Source organism: Macaca fascicularis, chromosome 5 (genome assembly GCF_037993035.2).
Source record: "Macaca fascicularis isolate 582-1 chromosome 5, T2T-MFA8v1.1".
NCBI classification, from domain to species: Eukaryota; Metazoa; Chordata; class Mammalia; order Primates; family Cercopithecidae; genus Macaca; species Macaca fascicularis.
The window spans coordinates 156,469,049-156,494,441 of record NC_088379.1 but is presented as its reverse complement, the minus strand read 5'-3'; the positions used below and the strand labels follow the sequence as shown (position 1 = coordinate 156,494,441).

The window sequence follows — 25,393 nt, the reverse complement described above, 5'->3', positions numbered from 1 at the left end:
ACCTTCATTTATATTATTTATTCCAATTCATTCCTTTACAGACCTCCTTTTTTTGCTATGAAAAACCTTAAAAAGAGAACTAAGATTTTTATACAGAATGCAAACTGTTTAGCAGCTTTTAAACTGAAGCATCTTTACTCTCTTAAAGTAGTTCCCTTATACTGTCTTCAGATGGAGCAGATACATTGAAGACCCAGACCTAACCCACTGGTTTTACTGCCTGGAAGATGGGTGTGTTGTAACCAACATATGTGAGTCATGAAACACACAATGCTCAGCAAAGTGCTGATTATGCTTGTGTTGCCACATGTCCTTAACCTCTCTCCTTAGGACCTTCCCAGGGTACCTCCTTTTCCTTTCCAGGCAGACACACCCATGACCTGCTTTTACTAGCGGGCTCTGGTGGCCCAATCTTGGGACCGGTTCCTATATTGGCAGGGAATGCCTAAGAAGCTTCTTGACTAGAGCACAATTTGTACTGAAATGCCAAAGAACTTCTATCCCAAGTCCCAACTTTCTCACTCCAATGGTGTCATAGTTCTTTCAGTTTCTATAAACTGATCTCTGATAAGACCTGGACTTTTCCTTATTTTTTCCTTTTGTGCCCTCTTTTCGTATCACTCCCATCAAACTCCAATATTTCTGTGTCCCTGATTTCTGCTTGCTGCCAGTTCCACCCACACACCAACTTTTACCTTCCGGTGCTATGGATGCCACGATTTCACGCTGCTCACAGTGGCTCCCCCAGGCCTGGTCTACTCCTGATTACCAGCTGTCTTATACTCCCGACCTTGCCTCATTTCCCACACCTGGCTTCTTCTCAGCTCTCTAGACTCAGTCTCAAGGATTCAGCTCAGAGGAAGAAAAAACACAATTAATGGGGCCGGAGGGATCTCAGTAGGTAAAAGAATGAAAGCAAGCAAAATATACTTTGCAAATATTCCCAAATTATAAAACAAATTTACTTTGTTAGGCTGAAAATACCATTTTAAAAAACTAATCAACACCTTATAAAGCCCACACTCATTAATTAAGTAAACCAGCTGAGATCAGAAATAGCAACTTAAACGTTTTGCGGATCATAGCTAGATGTTTGTTAATCTACAAACTTTAAGAAACACAGACGTGTGTGCCCGTGTGTATGTGTATGTGTGTGGGTGCACCATTAGCCTTCATCACATACAGATCCTAAATGTAAAGTATCACAATTCCAAAAAGAAAGAAACACATAAAAATCAACAGTATGAACAATGCTGGTAAAAATATCAAATTCATAGAGCTAAATTTAACCTAATTTCAAAGCCATTTGACTTATAAATGTGAGAATTACTGGGGCTAAATAAGATTAATAAATAGCATGTTTCTTTCATTAAGTAGTATCAGATACTCCTATCCTTATCCCTTATGATGGCCCCTGTGAGCCAGTGATAATTGGCCTGAATTTCAAACGGGCACAAATTCTAAACAGCAAGTGCAAATGCTTTCAAAATGAAAGCTCTACATAAATCACATAATTGTACCTCAGCTACAAATGATTACCCTTCAGGATAAACACAAGTGTTTCTCTCTCAGGAGACTAGCTTTGATTCCAGTTAATATTGTTCTCTGTCTTACATACATGCATGTATCAGTAAGTGATTATTTATGCTACCAAAGTTAGAGCCCAGTTATTTTAAGAAAGTCTTATGTGTAAAACCCACACTTCCAAATCCTTTGGAATGCTAAAATAAGGTGGCATTGTGGAAAAAACCAAGTTACTATGCAATATTTTCCAACACACTGAAGGGCAAGATTTAGCTGTCTAAAGCCAAATTCCACTTAATCAAATAACGTATCAAATAACGACACAAAAGTTTCCATGCAGCCCTTGTTCATGACTTAACAGCTGTGTCTTTCAGTATTAAGTGTTCCTTATGCATCTATTTCCACAGGGAGACCTCTACCAAGTCACTTCTTTTTACATTAAGATAACAGCTTTATAATACGTATTCACTTAACACCAGGTTTTTAATGTCAGCTCCAGTCCTGAGCTCCAGAAGCTTGCCTAAATCTTGGATAAAACAGTTATGGAAAAGCCTTATGAGTAATGATCTAAATAATGATATTTCAAAGAACACTAATTTCAACCACAGCAAAAATCAAACTTACCACCAAGCACACAGTAGGAGAGTTGCTGACATTTCAACATGCTCAATCATTTTATTTTTATTTTATTTTTATTTTTATTTTTTGAGATGGAGTCTCTCTCAGTCACCCAGGTTGGAGTGCAATGGTGCAATCTCAGCTCACTGCAACCTCCGCCTCCTGGGTTCAAGCAAGTCTCCTGCCTCAGCCTCCCAAGTAGCTGGGATTACAGGCATGTGCCACCACACCTGGCTAACTTTTGTATTTTAGTAGAGATAGTGTTTCACCGTGTTGGCCAGGCTGGTCTCAGACTCCTGCCCACCTCGGCTTCCCAAAGTGCTGGGACTACAGGCATGAGCCATCGCACCCAGCCATGTTCAACCACTTTAGAGTCTGACAGAAGTGCAAGTTAATGCCTCAGTCCTCTAACTTAAGAAGTATACCTTTGGTTCACTTTACCTTCTACCATCAAGGCTAGAGCTACCTGTAAGCCTTGGAAGGGAGACAGAACTTTTTGAAATGTTAACAAACATAAATTTACTAAGATATTTAGAAAATTAATCAGAGTTCTCTAATACTTCCCAACTGTTCATCTCTCAAAGGCTTTACTTAATTTTTCTCTGTCATTTAGTCTACTACAAGGCACAGAGCGAAAGAATGGAGATAAGCAGAGCAAGGGAATGAGACTCAAATACAGTACACGTGTCAAATCCATGCATGGATGCTCTAGACTTTAGATTTGGGCTACTTGGAACTCTACACAAGATACCATACCTCAAGTATATTATCTATTTTTGACTATTGTGGGAAGACATTTGACTTAATTAACCAATCTAGATGGTTCTGTGTTTTCCCATCCCTACCCCTCTCCAAGATGAAAAATGTTACTAAACCCACTGACTTTTCCTCATCCATCACTATTACTCTATTTGAGCTCTGACATTTTCTTAGCCTAAACATTTTTTAAACAGCTTATTTTTAGAGGCTGAAGGTAGACAGAAGTCATTCTGGGCTATTAATTAACTAGAGGCAAAGACAGAAATGTGCATTTCCAATTGATTTTTTTTAACCCACCTCCTCTGCTCTGGCTCTAAGAGCAGAGACCTTTTGAAATTCAATGCTTGAAAGGAGCAGAGAGAAAAGGAATAGAACAAGGTCCATGAAGCTTCAGAAAGTACAACTGTGCCATCAAAAATAACTAGTGTAGGGAATTTAATTCACATGGCAGTCTAGTTGAATAGTTTATTGCCTGGTGGGCTAATAATGCTTCTTATTGTTTCTGTCTTCTCTTCCATTCAGATAAAAACAAAGACACAAAGGCAAGAGATAAAAACAACAGTCTACTAGATTATAAACTGTTCTTACAGACTACTATAAAACACATACACACACTCTTCCAGATCATTTAACGCAAGTCCAAAGATCTTGCTGGTGGCAAATTATACAATGTTTTAAAATTAGTGTACATTGAAAGCTGTTTCCTAAGTTGCCTAGGTCTTTTAAACTTGTATTTTATTCTGACTGCCTTTCAGTTCAATCGTTTATTGAACATCTACTATATGTCACAGTCTGTTCTGGGCAATGGGAATATCAGTTACAAATGGCCTCTGATCTTGAGGAGCTTGTAATGAGTTTGTGAAGAAGATAGTGTATATGCAATTTTAATAAAAAGTGGTTGGGCTACATGCAGTGGCACATATCTGCAGTCCCAGCTATTTGGGAGAGTGAGGAAGCAGGATCTCTTGAGCCAGGAGTTCAAGGCTGTAGCATGCCATGATTGCACCTGTGAATAGCCACTGCACTCCAGTGCAACATAGCTAGACTCTCTCTCTAAAAATATAAATAATTAAATTATAAGGTGATTGGTGTAAGAGTGATAGAATACTCAGGTTAATGCTTGAACATGGGGTGGGAGCATGAAAGAGGGCAGGGAAGGTTTCCTAGAGCAAATGATGCCTCAAATGAGGCCTGTAGAAGGACAGGCATTTAACCAGTGGGAGGAATATTTCAGGCAGAAAGAAGAATGAGTGCCTAAGGCACAGAGGGATAAAATAGCATGATGGATACTGCCAGGAGACGGGGTGGCTAGGAACCCCAAGCAACTTTGCATTTTTGGTGATTAAATGAGAGGCAGAGAGTAACAGAAGCCAGGACATAACAAATTATGTGTGCCATCCTGGCCTGTAGGTGGCCAGATGCCACTGAAAGGTTCACCTAGAGGAATGAACCAGACAGATCTGGATTTGAGATTCATCACTCTGGCAACTTATGGGACAAGATGGCATCTCAGAAGGTGAGAGAAAGTCAGCGGCTACTTTCTATAGCCCAGACTCTTCAGTGTCACTATTAGGAATGCAACCATTCCTGAAAGTATACTCTAGAATGATTCTGGGATGCCATGAGATCACTGGACCCAGAAACAGTTTGGAACCTCAAGTGCACCACTGGGCCATTTAAGGTCTCTCCGCTGGCAACTCCCCTGAATCACAGACTGATTGGATGACGGCTGGTTGTATAACTAGCTGCCTCTGACAGGCTCTAAGGTGTAAGTGGGCAAGCAGATCTCCTCCATCAGTGTTTGCTCTTTAACTCAAGCTCTGGAATAGAAGCTATTAACAAATAGCAGAACAGAACCTGTCAAATACAAGTTAATTATGTTGAATTTGTACTTAAGTCTCCTAACGAATAGAACTCGGGATACCACAGGCTTTTGTTGCCTTCATTTTTTCCTTTCTTTTTTTTTTATTTATTTTTATTTTTTTAAGACGTCTTGCTCTGTCGCCCAGGCTGGAGTTCAGTGGCGCAATTTCAGCTCACTGAAACCTCCACCTCCTGGGTTCAAGCGATTCTCCTGCCTTAGACTCCCGAGTAGCTGGGATTACAGGCACGCACCACCACGCCCGGCTAAGTTTTTTATTTTTAGTAGAGATGGGGTTTCACCGTGTTGGCCAGGTTGGTCTCAAACTCCTGACCTTGTGATCTGCCCGCCTCAGCCTCCCAAAGTGCTGGGAACACAGATGTGAGCCACAGCACCCGGCCAACACTTTTTCCTAATTTGACATTTAAAAAAGCATTACACTGGGCAGGTAATGGGGCATCTGGGCAAATAAAATGCTTTCCAGCTTTGTCTATGTCTCATTCCCTACCAGCCTTACAGATTTTTCTTGCGTCGCCTCAGGGGAACCCAGGGGCTGTAGTCACAGTAGGCCTAGGAGCTTATATCAGACTTGAGCTCTTTTCCCAATCCTCTGCAACTGCTCTTCACCCACCCCAGCCCAACAACTCACAGCCAAGAGCTAATGCATGAAACTCTAAAACAATATGTAAGTATCATTCATTCCCACCAACTGAAGATCTCATTCCTTATCTTACTCTTCGTCCCATATCTCTGCCTGGCTATGATTTTTTTGCCTTCCCCTCCTTTATATTTACCATCCAAAAAAGCTAAAATTGAGCATTTGTTCCCAGTATCCATTCTCTGAAATATTCTTTTCCTATCTGTCATCAAAACCCTCCTTTTCCATAGCCAACCTAGCAAAATCTCACTTTCTCCATTCCTAGGTCATTTCCAGCCATAATAGCCCCTTCTCTTGACTTAATTCATGTAATAATGATTATCTATTTTATAATAATGTATCTTGCATTGTCATCTGAATCAGCTTATACATTTTTTAAAGCCCAGACCAAGGCTTATACATTCTCAAGTCCCACCTGTGATGCCTACAGTGACATGCCTGGAGTGTGGGCTCAGTAAATCTCCAATGAACAATAACACTTTGACACTCACGTAAATTTCTTCAACCAGTATTTTCATTCACAAAGATAACAGAAAGGCCCTCAAGGGCCTCTATAGGCAGCAACTGAGAGCATTTTCCGAATTTATTTAAAAGGAAACGTTAAGCCTAAAAAAGGTTAAAAACACCTGCCCAAAGGTAAAGAAATGGCTGAGTCAACAATAAGACCATGAGTGTCCCAACTTTATAAAAGAAAATATTTAACAACTAAACAGCATCCCCTTTGACAAAGTTATCCTTACCTTCAACTCAAGACTTGTCTGCACTGAGAGTACTATGTATCTGTACTGTGCTTCAGAGAACCCAAAATGTCCGAAAATAATGAAGTCATTTGTATTGTTATGGAAATGAATAATATGATTCTGGGACCAATAGTCTTTCAATAATGTGACACATTGTACTGACACATTCCTCACATTTGGAGAAAGCCTGCCGGGGACAGAATCTGACAGGGCAGATGACCCACCTACATATGATCAAGAAGCTGATGATGTATCACGTCTTTGGAAAGTGGCACAGAATACTAAATGGATCATATCACAGTTACCCCAGGAGAAATGATTATAACCCAAGGTATTATACACAAACAAATAAACAAAATGGGGCTGGGAGTGAAGACTACATAGTAGGATAGACTTCTTCAGCCTAATGAAATGACTGGAGCTGAAAATGTTCTCAATTAAAAACATATGATTGTGCACTAATAGATTTTTTAAATGAGCACAAGTAACTAAATAAATTAGTAATCATACAGGTACTAATATACAAATATATAATGTACATTTTAAACACAAAACAGAAATTTGTAAAAGGTAAAGATAGAAACAGACCTTCTAAAATATTCTTCCTACACCCAATGGACTACTGGGCTCATTCCTTAGGATTTACCACCTCGCTTTGAAGATACTGCTTTAAAATATTTATAAAAGTGCAAAGCCAAAGGTTATTACTCTAATTATCTCAAAAACTCCTAAATTACTTTCTTCCCTTAACTAAAGCATATGTGCCCTAATGTCCATAGCAAATTCATTAAAATTCTAACGGCAAAAAGTCAGAGAATGCACAAAAAATCGGAGAAGGTTTATACTGGATAGTAACAAGAAGCTACAAAGTATAAACGGCTCAGAAACAGAATTGATTTTGCTCGTTTTTGATCTAAACTGTGTCCCCTATAATTGTTGCGATTTACAGGCTCAGTGCTTTGACCCGTGTGCTGTTTCCAGCCACAGGAAGGAACTGGGTAGTCATTTAAAAACTGTCACATAAATAGCCACTTACCAGCTCACCTGGGGAGTGCAATGTTGGGCAAGTAGTAAAGAATGCCAATTTTATTTATTTTACTACTTATAAACTCCCTAAGGGGCAGGATAGTAAATTTTCTGAACATTCAACCCTTAATTATCCACACAGCAGATCAGAGAAGTCAAAGTAAATAATAAAAAAAAAATTTGTAATCACTTTGTAATGAAGACATATATTCAGGTATACTCAGGGATTTTTCATTAAGTTACACAGGGACCACCAGCCGCAAAACAGTAGAGCACAGAGATCAAACACATGAGCTTTGGAGTCAAGAGACCAAAGCCTAAGTAACGGGCTTAGTAACTTACTAGCTGCATAACCTCAAACAAGTTATTTAACCTCGGTAATTTTCTGTTCCCTCTTCTGTAAAATGAGGAAGCTAACATTAGCTACCTTACAGGTTTGTAGAGAAGATTAAATGACATAATGCATTTGAAGTACTCAACAGAGTACTTGGTAAATGTTTAATAAATGTGTATTTTAGTATTATTAGAGCTTAAGAACTGGATGGAAATCAGCAGGGAAGAGAGAAAGAGAGAGGATGTAATTACGGTCAAGTATATTGCAAAGCGATATAAAAGTCACTTTAAGGAACAACTGCTGTTCTTCTAAAAATATCCAAGGAACATGCATGTACCCTAATTGCTTTTGTGAAAACCTCGGTTTTTGACCAGATACCTATTCTAGGAAAGCAAGATGAAAAAGTTACTTTTCTTCCTACCTGAAAGAGTTTCCCTCCCTATGTTTCTAGAAATCTAGTTACCTATCACAGAGGTACCTATCACCTGATTCAATGTGATGGAGGCCCCTGGGGTTACTGAGACCAGCAAAAAAAGTGGAATTCATACATTACCTGTGCCCAGTGGTTTTTAAATACAATCATGCATGTTTCTGGGTCAACTCCCTGTAGGCTCACAGCCTGCTGGAGTTTGCTTCCTGTCGAAACCGATGACATCATAAGACTTCATAAATCAATACTTCTAAGTCATATTTAATTTTCATTAAAATTTGGTAGCAGTCACTAACTTTCAGGTTTGAGAAATGGAACTTCTTCACATTTCATTGTCACCTTCCAAAACCTGTAATGACAATAACAAAAAAATGAATTTTATTATGTTCATAAATTAAATAGGACACTGACTATAAAATTTAAATCAAAGCTTAGACATTCTTAAAGTCCAACACAGAAAAAAATCTACAAAACAGATACACTCAATCTAAAGGCTCTCCTATTTTCTCCTACTTTGCTACTAAAAATACAAAATAATAATGCTACCTAAGCTACATGAATAAATGAAACAATTATTGGGTTTCTTCTCTCCACTACAACCAGCCACAACCCCCCAAAATTACTATTCTAAATCACTCAAGTTCAAGTCTAGTTTCTAGAATCAAGCAAGAAACTATTAGGTTGGTACAAAAGTAATTAGTTTTTGCCATTACTTTCAAGGGCAAAAATCGCGATTATTTTTGCACCAACCTATTATGATACCAATGTTTGCAGAGCTTAAAAACACCCAGTAACAGGAAAACCATGAGTTAATAGCAAGAGAAATAAATGGCTTGATGCAACTTGGGGGAGGTATTATAAAACAGCACCCAGATTCCTGGGTCTAATTTGATTGAATATTTTTTTAAATCAATGGCTGCCAGAATTGAAAGGATTCTCAATCATTTTGTGGCTATAAACTAGGTTAAAGTTTCTAGCTTTTCTGAAAAATAATAGAATTCCAAGTAACCTTGACAAATCAGAGATAGAAATGATCCATCAAAAACAAGATAGTGTTTATTAGGTGTGAGTGCAAGGCAGCACACTTACAAATGAAAAGTGAAACACGGAAAAAAATACAAAGAAATCCTGACTACAAGAGAGTAAGTAGGGGAAAAAAGAAATTGAGGTCATAGAGTGTATGGTGAATATGATCCATTTGTGTGGCACTGACAAAAGCAGTAAGACAGTGGTATTGTCTCACCAGTTTGATCAGTCCATAAAAGGACTAGGTATAATTGAAAATACTATTTTTTTAGTGTACAGATTGGGAAGAGTTCAGAAAAAAGTAATTACAATTACCAGAACCCTGGAAAACAAAAACTGTAATAAAAGTTTGTAGACTCGTAATGCCAAAAGAAAACAGGGGGTAGCCATTTTCAACAGAGTAATATGAAAGGTATTACAAGGAGAACACCAATCAGCTGTTCCTCCCTGTAAACAGTAAGATGGGAGAAAGTAGGCTTCAGAGGAGACTTAGGGGTTAAGTTCCTTGTGGGGAATAGAATTAAACACTGGAAAATAGTTAAGAAGTATTTAAAACGAGCACTTCTGTTAATAGGAGGGCAACTATTCATCATGACAAGGTCTTAGAAAGAATTTTTAGGACATAAGAACAGAACACTTGCAAGCATAGTTCTGAGGAAAGAAACATTTTTGAAAAAGAATGGAGGAGAGTTAAGGTATACAGAAAGGACGGCCTGTTAAAAGAAGTACACAAATCATATACTCAAGGAAAACTGCCTGTGTGTTTCTTCTATAGCTTTATTTTATTAAAATTGAATTCCCCAAACTAAAATTCCAAATAATACAAACTTGTTTTCAATGGACATTGTCCACCGCCAACCATGGCTCTTTGCTACTATTGGGTCGATCTAGTGTTTCAAAAATCAGGAGTGGCTACCCCATATATGCAGGGAATGCATTCTCCCGTCCCCACAGTGCCTGCCACTCCCTGTGATCTTACTGCCAGAACCTTCACCTCATTCAGGTTACCTCACTAGCCCTTATAAACATTTACATTTACAGCCTTGTTTTAAATGATAAGAGATAAAACAAGATTCTGAATCAACTTCCTCATTATTCTACACATTACATTTCTGTGAAAATGTCAAGGCCTTTTATTTAGGTTACATAGTGATAATAATGAAGAAAATCAAAGTTTTGATTTATCCCAGAGATCGAAAAACTACAAGACTCAAGTCATTCCAGCTCCAGAATTCAAAGATTCTTCTTCAGAGGTATGAAAGGAACATACATCATGCCAATTGCTTCTAAGTCAAAAACAGAAACATATGCTAAGATCCTTCAAGTTAGTTTTCAGAAGGAATTTACATGCAATCTTCTCAGAAATGGCGAGAATGCAGTAGAGACGGGACAAATAGCCAATGCTATGAGCTTACTAGTTAGTTTGCTGTTGTTGGTGGTGGTGGTTGGTGGTGGTGGTGGTGGTGGTTGTTGTTGTTGTTTTATTAGAGACAGAGTCTCAATTCATCACCCAGCCTGGAGTGTAGAAGCCATCATATCTCACTGCAGCCTTGAACTCCTGGGCACAAGCAATCCTCCCACCTCAGCCTCCTGAATAGCTGGGACTACAGGCATGTGCCACCACACCCGTCCAATTTTTTTTCATTTTTTGTACAGACAGGGTCTCCCTATGTTGCCCAGGCTGGTCTCGAACTCCTGAGCTCAAGCAATTCTCCCGTTTTGGCTTCCCAAAGGGCTAGGATTATAGGCATGGGCCACCATGCCCAGCACAAGTTAATTTTGATAGAAACAGAATATAAATCTCTGTATTCCCAGTCCAGTGCTCTTTCTAGGAAACTATATTCTCCTTTCTAAGGGCTATAATCGCTGGCCCTATTCTCTAAGGGAACTTGTAACATTTCTAAGAAAAGTGCATCTCATTTCATTTATTCTTATCCAACTATACTTTTGAAACAGATGCCTAAAGAATTAAAATGTATCATGAATGAAGAAACTACAATATAAAGAAAACTTGGGAGAGAAAGAAGGAATGAGGCAAGTCAAACAAGCTAAGTTTGAGAAGGAAACAAGTATGCCAGAAGATCCTACAAATGAAAAATACTACCTAGCACGCCCAGAGAACAACAAAAAGTTGGATATTTTCATTCTCTCTCTCTCTCTGTCTTATTCCATATTAGAGTACTAAAACACTGGCATGTCACCAGGGCAATACATTAATAAAACAGAAAGAGATGGCTCCATATTTATGAGAGATGCATAAGGACATATTTCCTCAAGCACTAAGGTGTTCAACACACTGCATTTTCCTGTTACTGGTGTTTTTTTCCTTTTTTGCAGCCACTCTAAGCTTTTTATTAAACTATCAAATCACAGCTAAACCTCCCAAGAGAAGAACAAAGGACAGAACGAAGCCAAGGTAAGTAGGTAAAGGGGCTGCAGTTACTAAATGTGAGTCTGTCAGGAATATGGCATCATCAGACGTTTCTCCTTTCTTTCCCTCTACACTCTTCAGTCTAAGCTACGTGATGCCGAAAATGTTTGAAGCAAACCTTGCCACTCTTGGCACACATGCAGTCTGTTCTTCCCGTAAAGTCACACGTGCACATTGACTCAAGTTTCATGCCTGAGAGAGAGCTCTACAAACCATTTAGATGCCAAGGAGTGATTTTTTTTTATCTTTCTTCAAAAAAACCACCAACACAAAAAAAATACTCAAAGTGGGTGCGTGTAGGTGTGTGGTGTGGTTGAGTTTTTTGGTTGGGGGAATGGGCAAGAAAGAGATGAGATGTCAAAATATATATACAACAGCTTGATATTTCAGCATAAATTCTACACTGCAAAGACAGAACTGACTATAGACATTATTGAGTGGCCATATTTATATCTCATTAATATTATATATAAAAATACTTTCCATCAATAAGGAAAGAAAAATTCTATTAAATATTGTTAGAGACAGGGATAACTGGCCAAAGAATTGTATCAATTTTATTTGCTGTTTTTCAAAAATATATATTTTTATTTGACTATGAAAAAAGCAAAACATATGCTTCCACCTTACAGAATAATAAAATATATAATTATAAAAGCTCAGATTCTAGCCATCTAAATCACATCTCTTTTCCAATGTAAAAATTTCATTCCCAGACATCTTACCCAACTTCAGACACTTTGGAAAGCTACAATAATTAGAAAAGCTAAAAATATGTCAAAATCGCATTTTTTCCTGAACTATCAATAACTATATTTTGATATATCCCTTTCTTACTATCAGACTAAACTTAAACTATAAATATTTTGGCATTTAAATATTATCTCATACCATCCTTCAATTCTTTTATCTATTTAAATAAATATCCTCTAATGATGAATTTTTAAAAATTCTTAAGGGAAATAAATAGGATAGCCACCTTAAGGGGAGACAGAGCCAAAGGAACATTTTTATTCAAGGAAAAGTGATTATATTTGCAGGCCTAATGGGAATGAACGAATGAACACGCATAATTTGAAGATATAAGGAAAAGAATTTTGATGGAGCAAAAGGAGCAGAAGAAAGATGAGATCAAGAACACAGGTAGGAGAGTGCTAGAGATAAAAGGGAGGCAAAGCCAAGTCTTTCGTGGTGAGTTTCCAAACCAAAACCACTACCTTATACTTGATGGAAAGCACAGCTGGCTCCCTTTCTACCCCTCCTTCTTCATCCCTTCTGATATCACTCTGATGGGTTTGTGGAAATGGCTAGAGAATTTAGGTAGATTTAAAGTAGGGAACAAAGGATAATGGCTAAGAGTTGTTGACTCAGTCCAAGCCTGAAAGTCTAAAAATTTAAAGTCCCAACCTGGGAATCTGAGCTTCGAGCTAGGAGGTAGGTTCCCAAAACTCTAGTTCTAGCTCTAACCAGCTGTGAAACCTTGAGCGAAAAATGGGACTCTTCTTTTGGAATGTCACTTAGGTAAGCAGTTAGAACTAAAGTAAGATTTCTTAGGTCTCTTACAGTTTGAGTCATTATTTTATGTACTTTATCACAACTGTTATACCAACTGGAGAGGGGTAATCAGATAATCATTAAAGAAGGATGATGGCCTTTGTACAAAAATCTTCATAAGAATTCTAGTTGCAGATGGGATTCTATCTGTATTCTTTTTTACCATTAAGGCATATTTCACTTAAGGAACTTACAGCACAGGAAGCAGCCACAGTAAATATAATTCCATGGTTGAGGTTTTGTTTGTTTATTTCCTGAGCAACTGCCAATAGAAAAATTCATTGTTTGAGAATGTACTTTGGAATGCTCTGAATTGGCTGCTACTAAATACATAAAAAATATATAAAAAGTCTATTACTGTAAATGTGCTTATCATATAAAATTCCATCTAAGGATGAAGACTCATCAAATATTGGGAACACCTTAAGAGAGGTGAACCTTGTGCCCTCAATTATAACTAATAGCAGTATTGAGGAGGGTGTTTCATTTTGGGTCAAACTACCTCAGACAACCTCTTCTTGGAGGCTCATAAAATCCTATTAAACCTAAATCCTCCTGTGCTCTAATCTTCTGGCCCAGTTCTCTTTTCTCTCTCACCGCAATATCACAGGGCAATGCTGGACTGTGAAAAATAAAGCAAGCATCTAATAGCCCCCTATTCTTCTGGACCTTGTGCTTAACCCTCCCTCAACTTGCCATAGTTTAACTCTAGTTCATTCACTGTACAACGTCCATCATTTCAGTAATCAGAATCTTATTTCATTCCACCAGCTTCTAGGTCACCAGTTAACACACAAAATGCACGCAAAGAAAATTCTCTCAATACACACATTCCAAATGGTTTCCAGCTTTGGAAAATACATGCTTCAAAATAGTAACAAGATGCCTAAAACTTAATAATCCCATGAAACAATCCTACCTCATTTTACACCTTAGTTTCACAAGAACAGGCTACCAACTATGTCATACCCATGTGCCATGCAACTGACTGATGAGCAGAATAAATGTGAAAAGAAAAATTAAAATTAATATTCAAATTCCTATCTGAAATTTGTTTTTGGACTTAATTTTAAAGCTATTTAAGAAACTAAGTAGATCAATTATACCTCGATAAAGATCAAAACTTTAAAAAAAATTTTTAAAGAAGAAATTAAACCCCTACAGGAAAGGATTTAGAATGTAAAAATTATGTATTTTGAAATTGATAGCAAGTATTGAGACATCAGCTCATTGGTGATTGAACAGAAAAGTTTCTTATAAACGTAGGGTGATTTGTTGGAACCTAAAAATTGGATCATTCTTGGGGAAAGTCTCCCCAACAACCCAACTGATCACTGTACACTTGATAGTATAAACCATCCTTTTACATCACTATTTTGTTGAAAGCTACTAAAAAACACCTTGTTTAAGATTTCTGCCACAAAACCCCAAAAGTTGACTAAGGTAAATGCAGAAAAAAATGATCTGACAACTTCTATAGGGTAGAACTTAAAGGAGAGACTTGAAGTAGATGCTCTGAATCTTTCTAAGAAGAACCCTCTCACTTCATAAAGTTCTTTCCAAAAATGTTCCTGGAAAAAAAAAAGAAACGTAAGTTTTTGTCTTGGTCATGTTCTCTGGAAAAGTAGGTACCTTTGACGAGTGATGCTGTTCAGTCTAATACCTGTATCTACAGTTTTATCAATCAGAATTAGTTCCCCACCCAGTGCTTTAAATCCCTTCATGTGAACATGTGCAGCTTTGCAACCTGTAGTGTTACCAGATGATGTGATGCTTACCTTTTGAAACATGAAAAACATCCTTTCAAAAAGGTTCTTCATCCACACATGACATAAAAGTACTAAGTGTAATTAGTGAAATAACAGTAAAATTCCATATACATCCATGAATCTTATAAACTGTGGGCATATTTTTCTGAAGAGAGGTAGCCGTAGTTTTCAGCCAATTCTAAAAAGGGTCCATGAGGTGCCCCACTTCAAAAAAGTTTAAAACCCACTTTAAAGATGCATTCATGGTAAAACCATTGAGAATCGAGTCCCAAAACACGCTAATAGTCAGTTCACATTCTAATGGTATTACTGAAGATGTAGTTGTGGAATTTTGTGACTTCTGTGATAACAAAAAGTTCTGCTATGAATAGAGCAGAAATAAAAAGAACTCATCTCATGAAAGTCACACAGATATCATGGAGTCTGACTCAGACTATCAAGTCAGACCCAGACACATTCTCTTAGCCACCAGTACCTCTCTAACTATAGCTACTAATCACACTAGTACCTTGCAGCATTGTTTAAATGGTAAATGACTGAAAAGACCCTACATATCCATCAATACTGGTTTGGTTATATAAACGATGGTACTTCTGTGTAATGGAATACTATGTTACAATTAACAAAAAAGACACAGCTCTTAATGTACTGATAGGAGAAGGTTGCCAAAATGTAAACAGAACAGCAAATACAGTATGCCACCATTTCTGTAAGAAGAAAAGCAATGTATTAGCCCATCTGATTGTAAAAGCATAGAAGATTTCTGAAAAGATACACAAGAACTCTAAGGTGGCTGAGTCAGCACAGGGCACTGGGGGCTAGGGGACAGCTGAAGGAGAGAGACTCACTTTTCAAACTGTACCTTCTTTGACTTTTGAATTTTGTACCATATTTATCTACTACTTAGCAAAAACATTTTTTATTTAACAAAATAAAAGCAAAAGAACAACTTAAATAAAAGGAAAAGTACTTGCTCTATCATAAGCATAGCAATGACAACAGATTTGAAGACTCTTCTGAGTCTCAATATGAAAGGAAAGTACCTGCAAAATGAGTATAGCCTGATGGGTATGAGTAGGGATAAAAGAGTAGCTTAATATAATATGCTATTTGACTCCATCATAATGACTACCAAATGTCTGAAAGAGATTTAACAGAAAACACATAAAAGAAAACCAACTACATCTGTACCTAGAAGACTTGCTAACTTCCAATGGAATAAATATATACAAAAATAACATATCAGGAAAATGTAAATAATTCAGAAGAGTTGTAGTCTTATTTTTAGAAGCACTTTTTAAGTGGTTGTCTTAATATTATTGTTGCACGATACTCAGTGAATTAAATGTATGCAATTTACCTTCAGTCTAAGAGATTCCTAACTCTAGGAATTTGTAAAATTAATCTTCTGCCCAAGTTTTTGTCAGTCTAGATCAGTGGTTCCCCAAATGTGGTCTGAGGGACCCTGGGGTTCCCCAAAACCCTTTCAGGGAGCCTCAGTGGTTCTCAACAATTTTTTCTAGGACCTCTTTTTAAGGAACAACAAAATCGGTCAAACTAAATGTAGCTCACTACAAAGTTTCTCATATCCAGAAAAGCTTCCTGCATTCAGCTTACTGTAACTTCACTTGAGCAGTTTGACCACTATTCACCACAACTTTTTTTCTTTTTTTTTTTTTTTTGACAGGGTCTCGCCCTGTCATCAGGCTGGAGTACAGTGACACAATCTTGGTTCACTGCAACTCCCACCTCCTGGGTTCAAGCGATTCTCATGCCTCAGCCTCCTGAGTAGCTGGGAATACAGGCGTGCACCACCACACTTGGCTAATTTTTGTACGTTTAGCAGCAACACGGTTTCACTATGTTGGCCAATCTGGTCTCGAACTCGTAAGCTCTAGTGATCTTTCCACCTCAGCCTCCCAAAGTGCTCGGATTACAGGCATGTGCCACTGCGCCTGACTACACCACAACTCTTAAATTGGCTTTTCTTATGAGATTGTTCTTCTACTCGTAAAAAACCTGTTCTCTCAGATTAAGATTTATTCTGAAAACTAAATATCGTTACGCACCTGTAAACAAGTTTCTTAAACTTCCTCTTTAAAATATTGCACTCACTAACGGCAGATCTAACTGCTTTGAAGCTTTCGTTTTGTCCCAAGCATCATTTGGTGAAATTTTGATGAGATTGTTTACCCCTGAATAAAGCAGTACTGTATCTCACTCAACAAAGAGTACATTCTCAATGTCTCTCCCTTGTACCTAGAGCAACATACACTGTAGCACACACACACATACACGTGTAAGTCTAGTTCAGCATACAGATGTAAATAATAAGCAATAGCTGTTGCCTTTTCAGAGACTCTACAGTAGAAAAAGCCCCGTGTCACCTTCAATTAGCAAAGGGTAATGGAGGCTCTAATATCTGCTTGGAGGTCCAGAATTTAGGCTTACCATGCTGTACTTCCAAGAAATAAAAGTAAAAGCTGAAACAACTTATACTGAGCAACTCCTCTGCCACAGCAAAGATGGCTTATTGACTAGATGGCCGCCACCCCTCCAAGCAGAGAGGCTGTCTCTATGGAGAAGAATGCATTAATTTATCCATAAGCCTCCAGAAGCAAGTGGGTAGATCACAACTCTCCCATATTCTGCTTCAATTCATCTACACTTGCCTCTAGAGTGACTGGCATACACTTGAATGGTTTCAGGCTAACTATGCTTCTTTAATTAAAAGTCTTCTCCACTAAATTAGCATGTGTATATCAATGTCTTTTGTACAGGGAGAAAAAAGAGAAAGTAAAAGCAAGAAAAGAAAAATCAAAGGCTATTCTAAATTAAGTTTTGCTTCAGATAGATTTTGCATTTGGCACTACTTCTCCCTAGAGTTGGTGCTTCAGGTAGAAAACAATGAGCAAGAATAGACAAGGTCCCTACTTCCCCCTTGAAAGCATCCTGCACTTTGGAGTTAATTGACTTCTAAAATCAAAGGAGTTGTGAAGAGCAACTAGGTAGCAAAAGAGGAACCTAGGTAGTTCCTTTTTTGTAAAAATAATTTTATATGTTATTAACACATATATTCACAATAATTCACTTCCATTTTCTGCATTAGGGAATTACCAAAAATTGATTATCTGACTCAATACTATTAGAGTGAAATTGTTATATCTGAGGTTATATCTGAGGACTAGGTTCTGATGTTACTGAATATGGCAAAATATTAAAATACCAAAAATTACCACCAAACATCCCTTAGTAAGGCATCTGTTGGAAACCAACACATTTTTTTTTCTCATTAAGTTGGAGAATCAGCTGAATATCCAACAATGCAGTAGGCATTTGGGGTCAGGTTGTTCAAAAAATAATGTATGTCTTCAAATGCAAGAACTACTTTCAGCACAGAGAGACACCCACACTATGAGAGGCTGGTGGAAAGAGCAGGTATACATCTATAATTCCTGAAGAATAAACTCAAAATTATCCTAACCTTGTAAGTGATTGTCCTCCCTCTCTCCACCTCTCCCTTTCAATCTCTGGTTTTAAGTGGCAGATAATGCCAAGAACATATACAATAAATGAAATGACTACACAAAACTGGAGAACCCTGGAGGGGCTTCACAAACGTTACTAATTATACACTGAAATCTACACAGAGTTCCAAGTAAATTATATTTCCTGCTTTCATAGAAAAGGAATGTAATACAGGTAAGCCATCCAACAACTCAAGTAAAATTAAAGGCAGATTTTTCCATTAAGTAAACATGTCTGTGTTTCTAAAATGTTTTGAAAACCCACAAATATAGCATACAAACACTGCTAATTAGAATTCAATAATAAACATCATCCTCTGTAGAAAGAATTTTCAAAAGTGAGGGAAAGGATGATGACAGAATAGAAACCAAACAAATACAAGCATCTGGATTTTAGTGGACCTGATCATACTAATATTAATAATTATAGAATGAACTGGTAAGGAAATTAGCAGCAGTAACTTCCAGCTTTCCCATATAAGTTGCTCCTTTCTAGCTTCTTTCTATGAGAAATGTAAAGAGAACTTTCAGCTTTAAAAATCTGACCATATTTAGTTCTGAAGGCTCCCAAAATATGCATATTATAATTAAAGTACACTTAAAATATAAGAGTATTTACCTTAGCACCAGAGAATCGTTCACATTTATGCATTGTTTATTGAGAGAATAAAATTATTCTCTCCAAAAAGTTGCCACAACCTTTTCTATTATTTGTTCTGAGAATGTAAACCTTAGAGTAAGAAAAAATAAAAAGAACGCTATGGTGCTTGAATTAAATATTTTATATGATTATATCACAATGACATCTTCTTTAGTCTAACATAATCAGTATTCTATATTTGTTGCTTGCACAAAACCATAATTACTCGCTGATTTGATCAAAATTACTAGCTGACTTGAGCAATTCAGTCAGCCAGTCAGCCTTCGGGGTAATTAGTCAAATCAACAGTCTATCAAAGTGACTAATATATCTCTGAATCATGGATTAAACTATCTACAACATCAAGGCAATTCTTAGATTTGTTCCAAAACCTCAGTTCATCTTGTTTAACTCCATAGGTTATTTTTCTCGTAATTTAATTTACTCTGTACACAGTTGAGAGTTTTTCCTCCCCTTCAAGGAAGAAAATGAAAGTGACAATAAAAACCTTTTAAGAACTTTTTTATTTCAAAAAAGTAAAATAAAAAAGTACAGAATTCAATGAAATCAGATACTCTTGTTTCAAAAAATAAGAGGAGGAGGAGAAGAGTTGTTTTTGTTATTGTGTAAGCGGGGGCACAGTCAAGGAGAAAGAGACAAAAATGGATTCTTACCAATCAAACCACTTCACAGTGCCTCAAATTCCATTAAAGGCCACAATTCTGTTGATTTGATGCCAGATGCCTCTAAATGTTCTTACTCAAGAAAAGTATGTTTTTTGAAAGAACAAGGAAAGCAATACATTTAAAGGCTAGAGAAAATTTTCTTCCATTTACTTGGGTCAGTGAAACATCCATCATACAGAGACACAAACACCTTACAGAATAAAAGATCAGAGGAGTTACACTAGTAGAAGATCAAAGAGCCAGTGCCTCTGGGGGAATCAAACAAGTAACTGCCTGAACAGAGCCCCCTATGATTTCTCAAGTAAATCTAGCTTATGTGATTGGGGAGGAGAACCACAAAGCAGAACATGCTGTCCCAAAAAAGTGATTAAAAAATAATTAATTCCAGTTTGACTCTCTCTCTCTGGAGAAAGAATCTTTTCAAAGTCATTAAGTGGAATAACTATATAATGGAAGTTTTAAAAAAGCAAAAATGTTTGAATTATCTACACACACTAACTACAACAAGGCATATGAAATTATTATATTCAGTCTAATAGCAAACCAGAAGAAATGAAAACATATTTAGTAAATGGTTGCAAAAGTATAAAAAGAAACTGGATGCTTTTAACAGATGCCCTCAGATTTAATTCCACCTGCGTGGGCTAAAAGGGAGCACTCGTCCATCCCTGTCACATGTGCAAGTAAAAGAACAAGTTGTCATTAAAACTGAAGGGTGTAAAATTTCACAGTAGAAACAGAACATGTCCAGAAATTTTCAGCATCCCAAAACCTTTGGCTACCAACATCAAAAACACTACGCTGAACAAAGTGCCTACTAAGTACCTGCCCTAAACCTGCCTATTAATATCTTTCTCCTCTAAACCTTTTATTTTAACTACATCTCCCTATGGTTATGTAGTTTCTGCTTTGTGCTGTGATTATTTCAGAATCAGTCTGGTCTCCTTGAAGGTAGGGATCACATTTTTATGTTATTCATGTATTGATTTAGTAAGCATTTAATCCAAGAGCCCAAGATGTGCAGTGTGGGGATATGAATAAAATCTAGTCCCAGGCGTCACGGATAAGCAGCTTACTATGGAGAGGTGTTTGCATCAGCAGGTAACAGTAACAGCCACCAGTGAGAAAAGCCACTGCTTATTGGGCACTTACTCTGTGCCAGGCACCACACTAAATTGTCTGTTCAATTCTTACAACCACCCACTGAGGTAGGGCGTCATCCCCATTTACAGATGAAGAAACTGAAGCCTAGAGAAAAGTGACTGGTCACATGGGTAGTAAGAAGCAAAGTCAGAGCACTGGGAGGACTGGATGGGAGCCAGGAGTCAATGGTCAGCTGTGATCAGAAGAGGGGCTTAGGAATGGCTTTACCAGGAAGGAACTCCTGCATAAATACCTTGTTTGCATAGGAATAGATCCGAGGGTGATACAAGGAAGCAATTCACTTAAGCAAATAACAAGAGTGCTGATAAAAACATGATGTGATTTCCTCCAATTCAGTCTCTAATGAAAGCTCTACATTTGTTTTTTGTTTGTTTGTTTGCTTGGCCATAAGGTCAACAGAACAGTGTCTTGAAACTTTCACCTATCACAAATCCAACTTTTAGAGATATTAAAAGATTGCAAATAGGCAAAACAATGACTTGAAGAAGGTGTAACAACTGGTTTACTAGTCATTGCTACCACCACAATGTATCACTCAGTCTAGAAACTTGGCATTTCAGCCACTACAGATATTCCATTTCCCTGGTTAAGTCAAGTCTAGCTACACAAATCGAGTCCAACTGGTTAGTAATTCTAATACATGTTAGAAATATAAACAAAACTGATTATCCTACCAGGAAAAAGAAAAAAGCACTAAATATTAATCACTTAAAGTATCTCAATTAATTACTTTATTCTAAAGGAAATGATACGTTAACTGTATTGAGAGATAAACTACCCAAAATGTGGACTAAAAAATGTTTGTTTCTTCCCTTTCACATGGCAGATACTGATCAATAATACAAGGAATAGCCCATAAATTCAGCTGTATATATTCCCTGTTTTAATACAATTTAAATTAGCAAATTAAGATGTAATTATATGTGATTTTCTTGTAATTGTTTATGAAATACAAAACCATGTGATATTATAAATAAAAATTCAAGTCATTCATCACATTGATCTTCATATTAAATCTCCCACTGTGGATCAGCTTCTGCAATTTGACTCCTGGTTTTATAAAATTTCTGCAGATCATATTCATCTTCTCCATGTCACATAGTCCCAGATTTTTCCTCAAATAATTATAATACAAAGCACATTCCTGTATGTGCAATTTAAAGATCTGTGGCTTAGCCAGGTTTGGAATTTAACACTAGAACAAATCACACCATGAATCAAATAAATTGTGTAAGAAAGGTGGTTCTATTTTTACAGAGTTATGTACCAAACCTCCTTAACATAAACACACACACACCCGGGAGAAATGGATCTGTTAATGGATTACATCTTTTTGTTTTTGTTTTCGTTTTTTGTTTTTGTTTTTTTTAATTATACTTTAAGTTCTAGGGTACATGTGCACAACGTGCAGGTCTGTTACATATGTATACATGTGCCGTGATGCTTTGCTGCACCCATTAACTCATCATTTACATTAGCTATTTCTCCTAATGCTATCCCTCCCCGACCCCTCCACCCCATGACAGGCCCCAGTGTGTGATGTTCGCCACCCTGTGTCCAAGTGTTCTCATTGTTCAATTCCCACCTATGAGTGAGAACATGCAGTGTTTGGTTTTCTGTCCTTGTGACAGTTTGCTCAGAATGATGGTTTCCAGCTTCATCTATGTCCCTGCAAAGGACATGAACTCATCCTTTTTTATGACTGCATAGTATTCCATGGTATATATGTGCCACATTTTCTTTTTTCTCACAGTGAGTGGCCAGGATATCAAGCTTCATTTATTGTAACTACAGGGTGGAAGTACATTCATGACTTCAGATTTTGAACTGCAGTAAATACTTTTTTTTTAAATTAAGAGCTGATATATGGGATTTAGGCCAAGTTCATAGGTAAGTTATGATTTCAAAATATCTCATTTCATCATTGCTTTATTCTCCAATAGCCAAATGAAGAGAGAAACGTCATGGAAGAGGCAAAAAAAGGCTTTCAGCCCTCAAGCTCTACAGCTCAACAGGTCAGCCGAGTACTTCATGTGACAAATTTGGCTGAGATGGTTCACTTTTAAACATCATCTCCCACTTCCTAATTCTGATCATCCTTCTCTTGAGGGAAAACTTTAAATTCCTGAGTAAATTTCCTTGTCTTCATAAATATCTTCACTTGGGGTTTCAGGAACTTGATGGGAAACCTGCTTCTCCTACTCCAGTTATTGTGGCCTCCCACACAGCCAACAAAGAAGAAAAGGTAGGTCAGACATCATACTCAAACCTCCCTCTACCCCATCCTCCTCCCCATCAATATTTGGAGAATACATAGGCCTCTGTGGTTTAAGAGACAGAATCAAGTTTCAGAGCAGCGGCTTTGAAATGGGAAGATTTTTTTTTTACTATTAAGAAAATTTTAGTTCTCACTTTGGATCATGAACCCACAGATAACTTCCCTTTAACAGTACTGTAAAACTTAATTACCCTCTTTTGTTTGCAGAGTTTACTCGAACTAGAAGTAGATTTGGATAATTTGGAATTAGAAGATATTGACATAACAGATATCAATCTGGATGAAGATATTTTGGATGATTGACTGTAATGCTTTCCATTTACCTGACTAAACAGATCATTATTATATATAGGTATTGATTGCTACCCTGACCACAGCGCTTTGGACTATGAGAAATTTCTTAGATTTTTATATGTAAATACTGTGGACCACTGGGAACATAATGCCCATATCATCTTAAGAAGAGTTTATGTGCAGCATTTAAATCACTGTGTTTTCCTTGTTAACTAAAACAGACATGGGCTTTGATTTTTTTCATACTATTAGACCGTATCTCCTAAAACCTTCTGAATTAATGGAAGATACTTCTGTTTCCTTTCTCAACAATGAAAATAGGCTTCTAGTTTTAGAAGGCTGAGCCGAAACTACACCTTGCCTAGGGATCAGCCCCACTCTCTTTTCTTTGCATAACTAAATCTGCATTTTCAAATGCTGTCAATCACATTTTTCTTAGAGCTGAACATCCATGCTGTAATTCTCTAAACTCTTTTTCTTGACCTCATTGCATCATTCCACAGGTCTTGCTCCAATTTTATCTAGCAGCTACCCATTTCTGGAGTCAGGATGTGAAACCTCTGTTCCTCTGACCTCATTAAGCTGGGGTCTAAATTACCGTTTACCTTATTTGGTAACACACACAAAAAAACCATACTTTTTAACTCTACGCTCATCTAACATGATTCAAGAAATTCATAACCAGGCACTCAAATATCCTTGTAGCCTAGAAAAGTGAATAGGGTAACAATTTTTGCTTTGTAGGGAGAACTACAAATTGATACCTTTTAATCTGGTCATTTTTTAACGTTTAGCTCAATATTAACAGAGAAATGTAGTCAGTATTTAGTAAAATAAATGTATTTTGAAAATATTTTTAGGAAGCTGCAGAATGGCGACTGAGTGCTTCTTGATAAGTTTGCAGTGTTAGTTCTACATAGGCTCCCTTCTGTGCTTCTGTTTTTGCAAAGACCTTGATTAAATTTATTCCCTCAGCAGCCTGATCCTTGTCCTCTCAAGCCGACTGGCCGTCTGGATGGAGTATGTGATACAGCTGGACCAAGCTGGTTGCGTCATCGATTAAATCTCTCTGAATCTGGTCAATCAGCAAACCATCAATCTTTTTATTATTTACAAAATACCACACCATTCCACCAAAGTATCTTGTTGAACGTAAAAGGTCATATTTTCCGTGTTTATCTGTATCTTCCATAGGTCTTGTGATGAACCTGGATATACTCAGCGGAATCTGGCTCAAACTGGGCAAAGCAGAGATTGAGGACATCAGCATGCCTGTCCTTGCTATACATAGTCCTAAGATTTTCTTCCTTGAAAATAATTGGTGTCAAAACTTTACGACCTTCTTTTGGGAAATAAACTTGCATCATCCAGTCCCGTTCTTCCCAAGAGGCTTTGCGTAGTGTGCCACTTGGTTCTCTAATGACAATAAAACGCTCCCGGTGTGGTATGCTATATGATATATCAGTAAACATATATTTGGTTGTTTCTGTTCCTTCCAAAATCGTATCTCCAGCTAACACATCATTTATTGGTACTCGCTCTTCTAGAACCGGTGGCATTTTTAATCGTACTTTAGCTGCCTCAACTACCTGTTTTGTAGCCTCTTCCAATTGTGCCTGAGTTATTAGCTTATAGGTTGGTGGCTTCAGTTCTTGTACAGCTGGTTTAAAAGTCTTCTGCAAGTTCAAGCCTGTCATTTTCATGAGTATGCTTTGAACTTCTTCATCCATAAATGTAGGTTTCTTGGTCTCTGGGCTACCAGATTCTGTGGCCTCCGAGCTGACCGGCAGCGTGGCAGCCCCACCTCGAAAGAGCAAGGTAGCGGTTGGAGCAGGCCACCATGCCAGGGCTGGATTCAAGCCCAGAAACAGACCCTTTCCACACCTGCAGAACCCCTCAGGAGGCTCCACAGCGACACAGTGGTTCTGAGGGGCGCCATGATTATCAGTGCCACATTTTCTTAATCCAGTCTATCATTGATGGACATTTGGGTTGGTTCCAAGTCTTTGCTCTTGCGAATAGTGCCACAATAAACATACAGGTGCATGTGTCTTTATAGTAGCATGATTTATAA

General features: G+C 37.5%; 1 protein-coding gene and 1 pseudogene across 3 annotated transcripts in view; both read right to left on the bottom strand.

Annotated features, from left to right (window-relative positions):
* The window catches only part of FHIP1A (FHF complex subunit HOOK interacting protein 1A), a 264,968-nt gene that overhangs the window by 90,367 nt on the left and 149,208 nt on the right, over positions 1–25,393 (bottom strand). For 2 of the 3 annotated variants that reach the window (XM_065545584.2, XM_045392945.3), the window contains one exon: positions 8,074–8,299. In XM_065545584.2, the coding sequence (XP_065401656.1) occupies positions 8,074–8,178 (105 nt within the window). In that variant the 5' untranslated portion in view covers positions 8,179–8,299. Of the gene's footprint in view, positions 1–695; positions 853–8,073; positions 8,300–25,393 lie in introns of those variants that run through there. The other variant, XM_045392946.3, reaches the window with a different exon arrangement.
* LOC107128661 (small ribosomal subunit protein mS22 pseudogene) lies at positions 22,659–25,265 on the bottom strand (annotated as a pseudogene).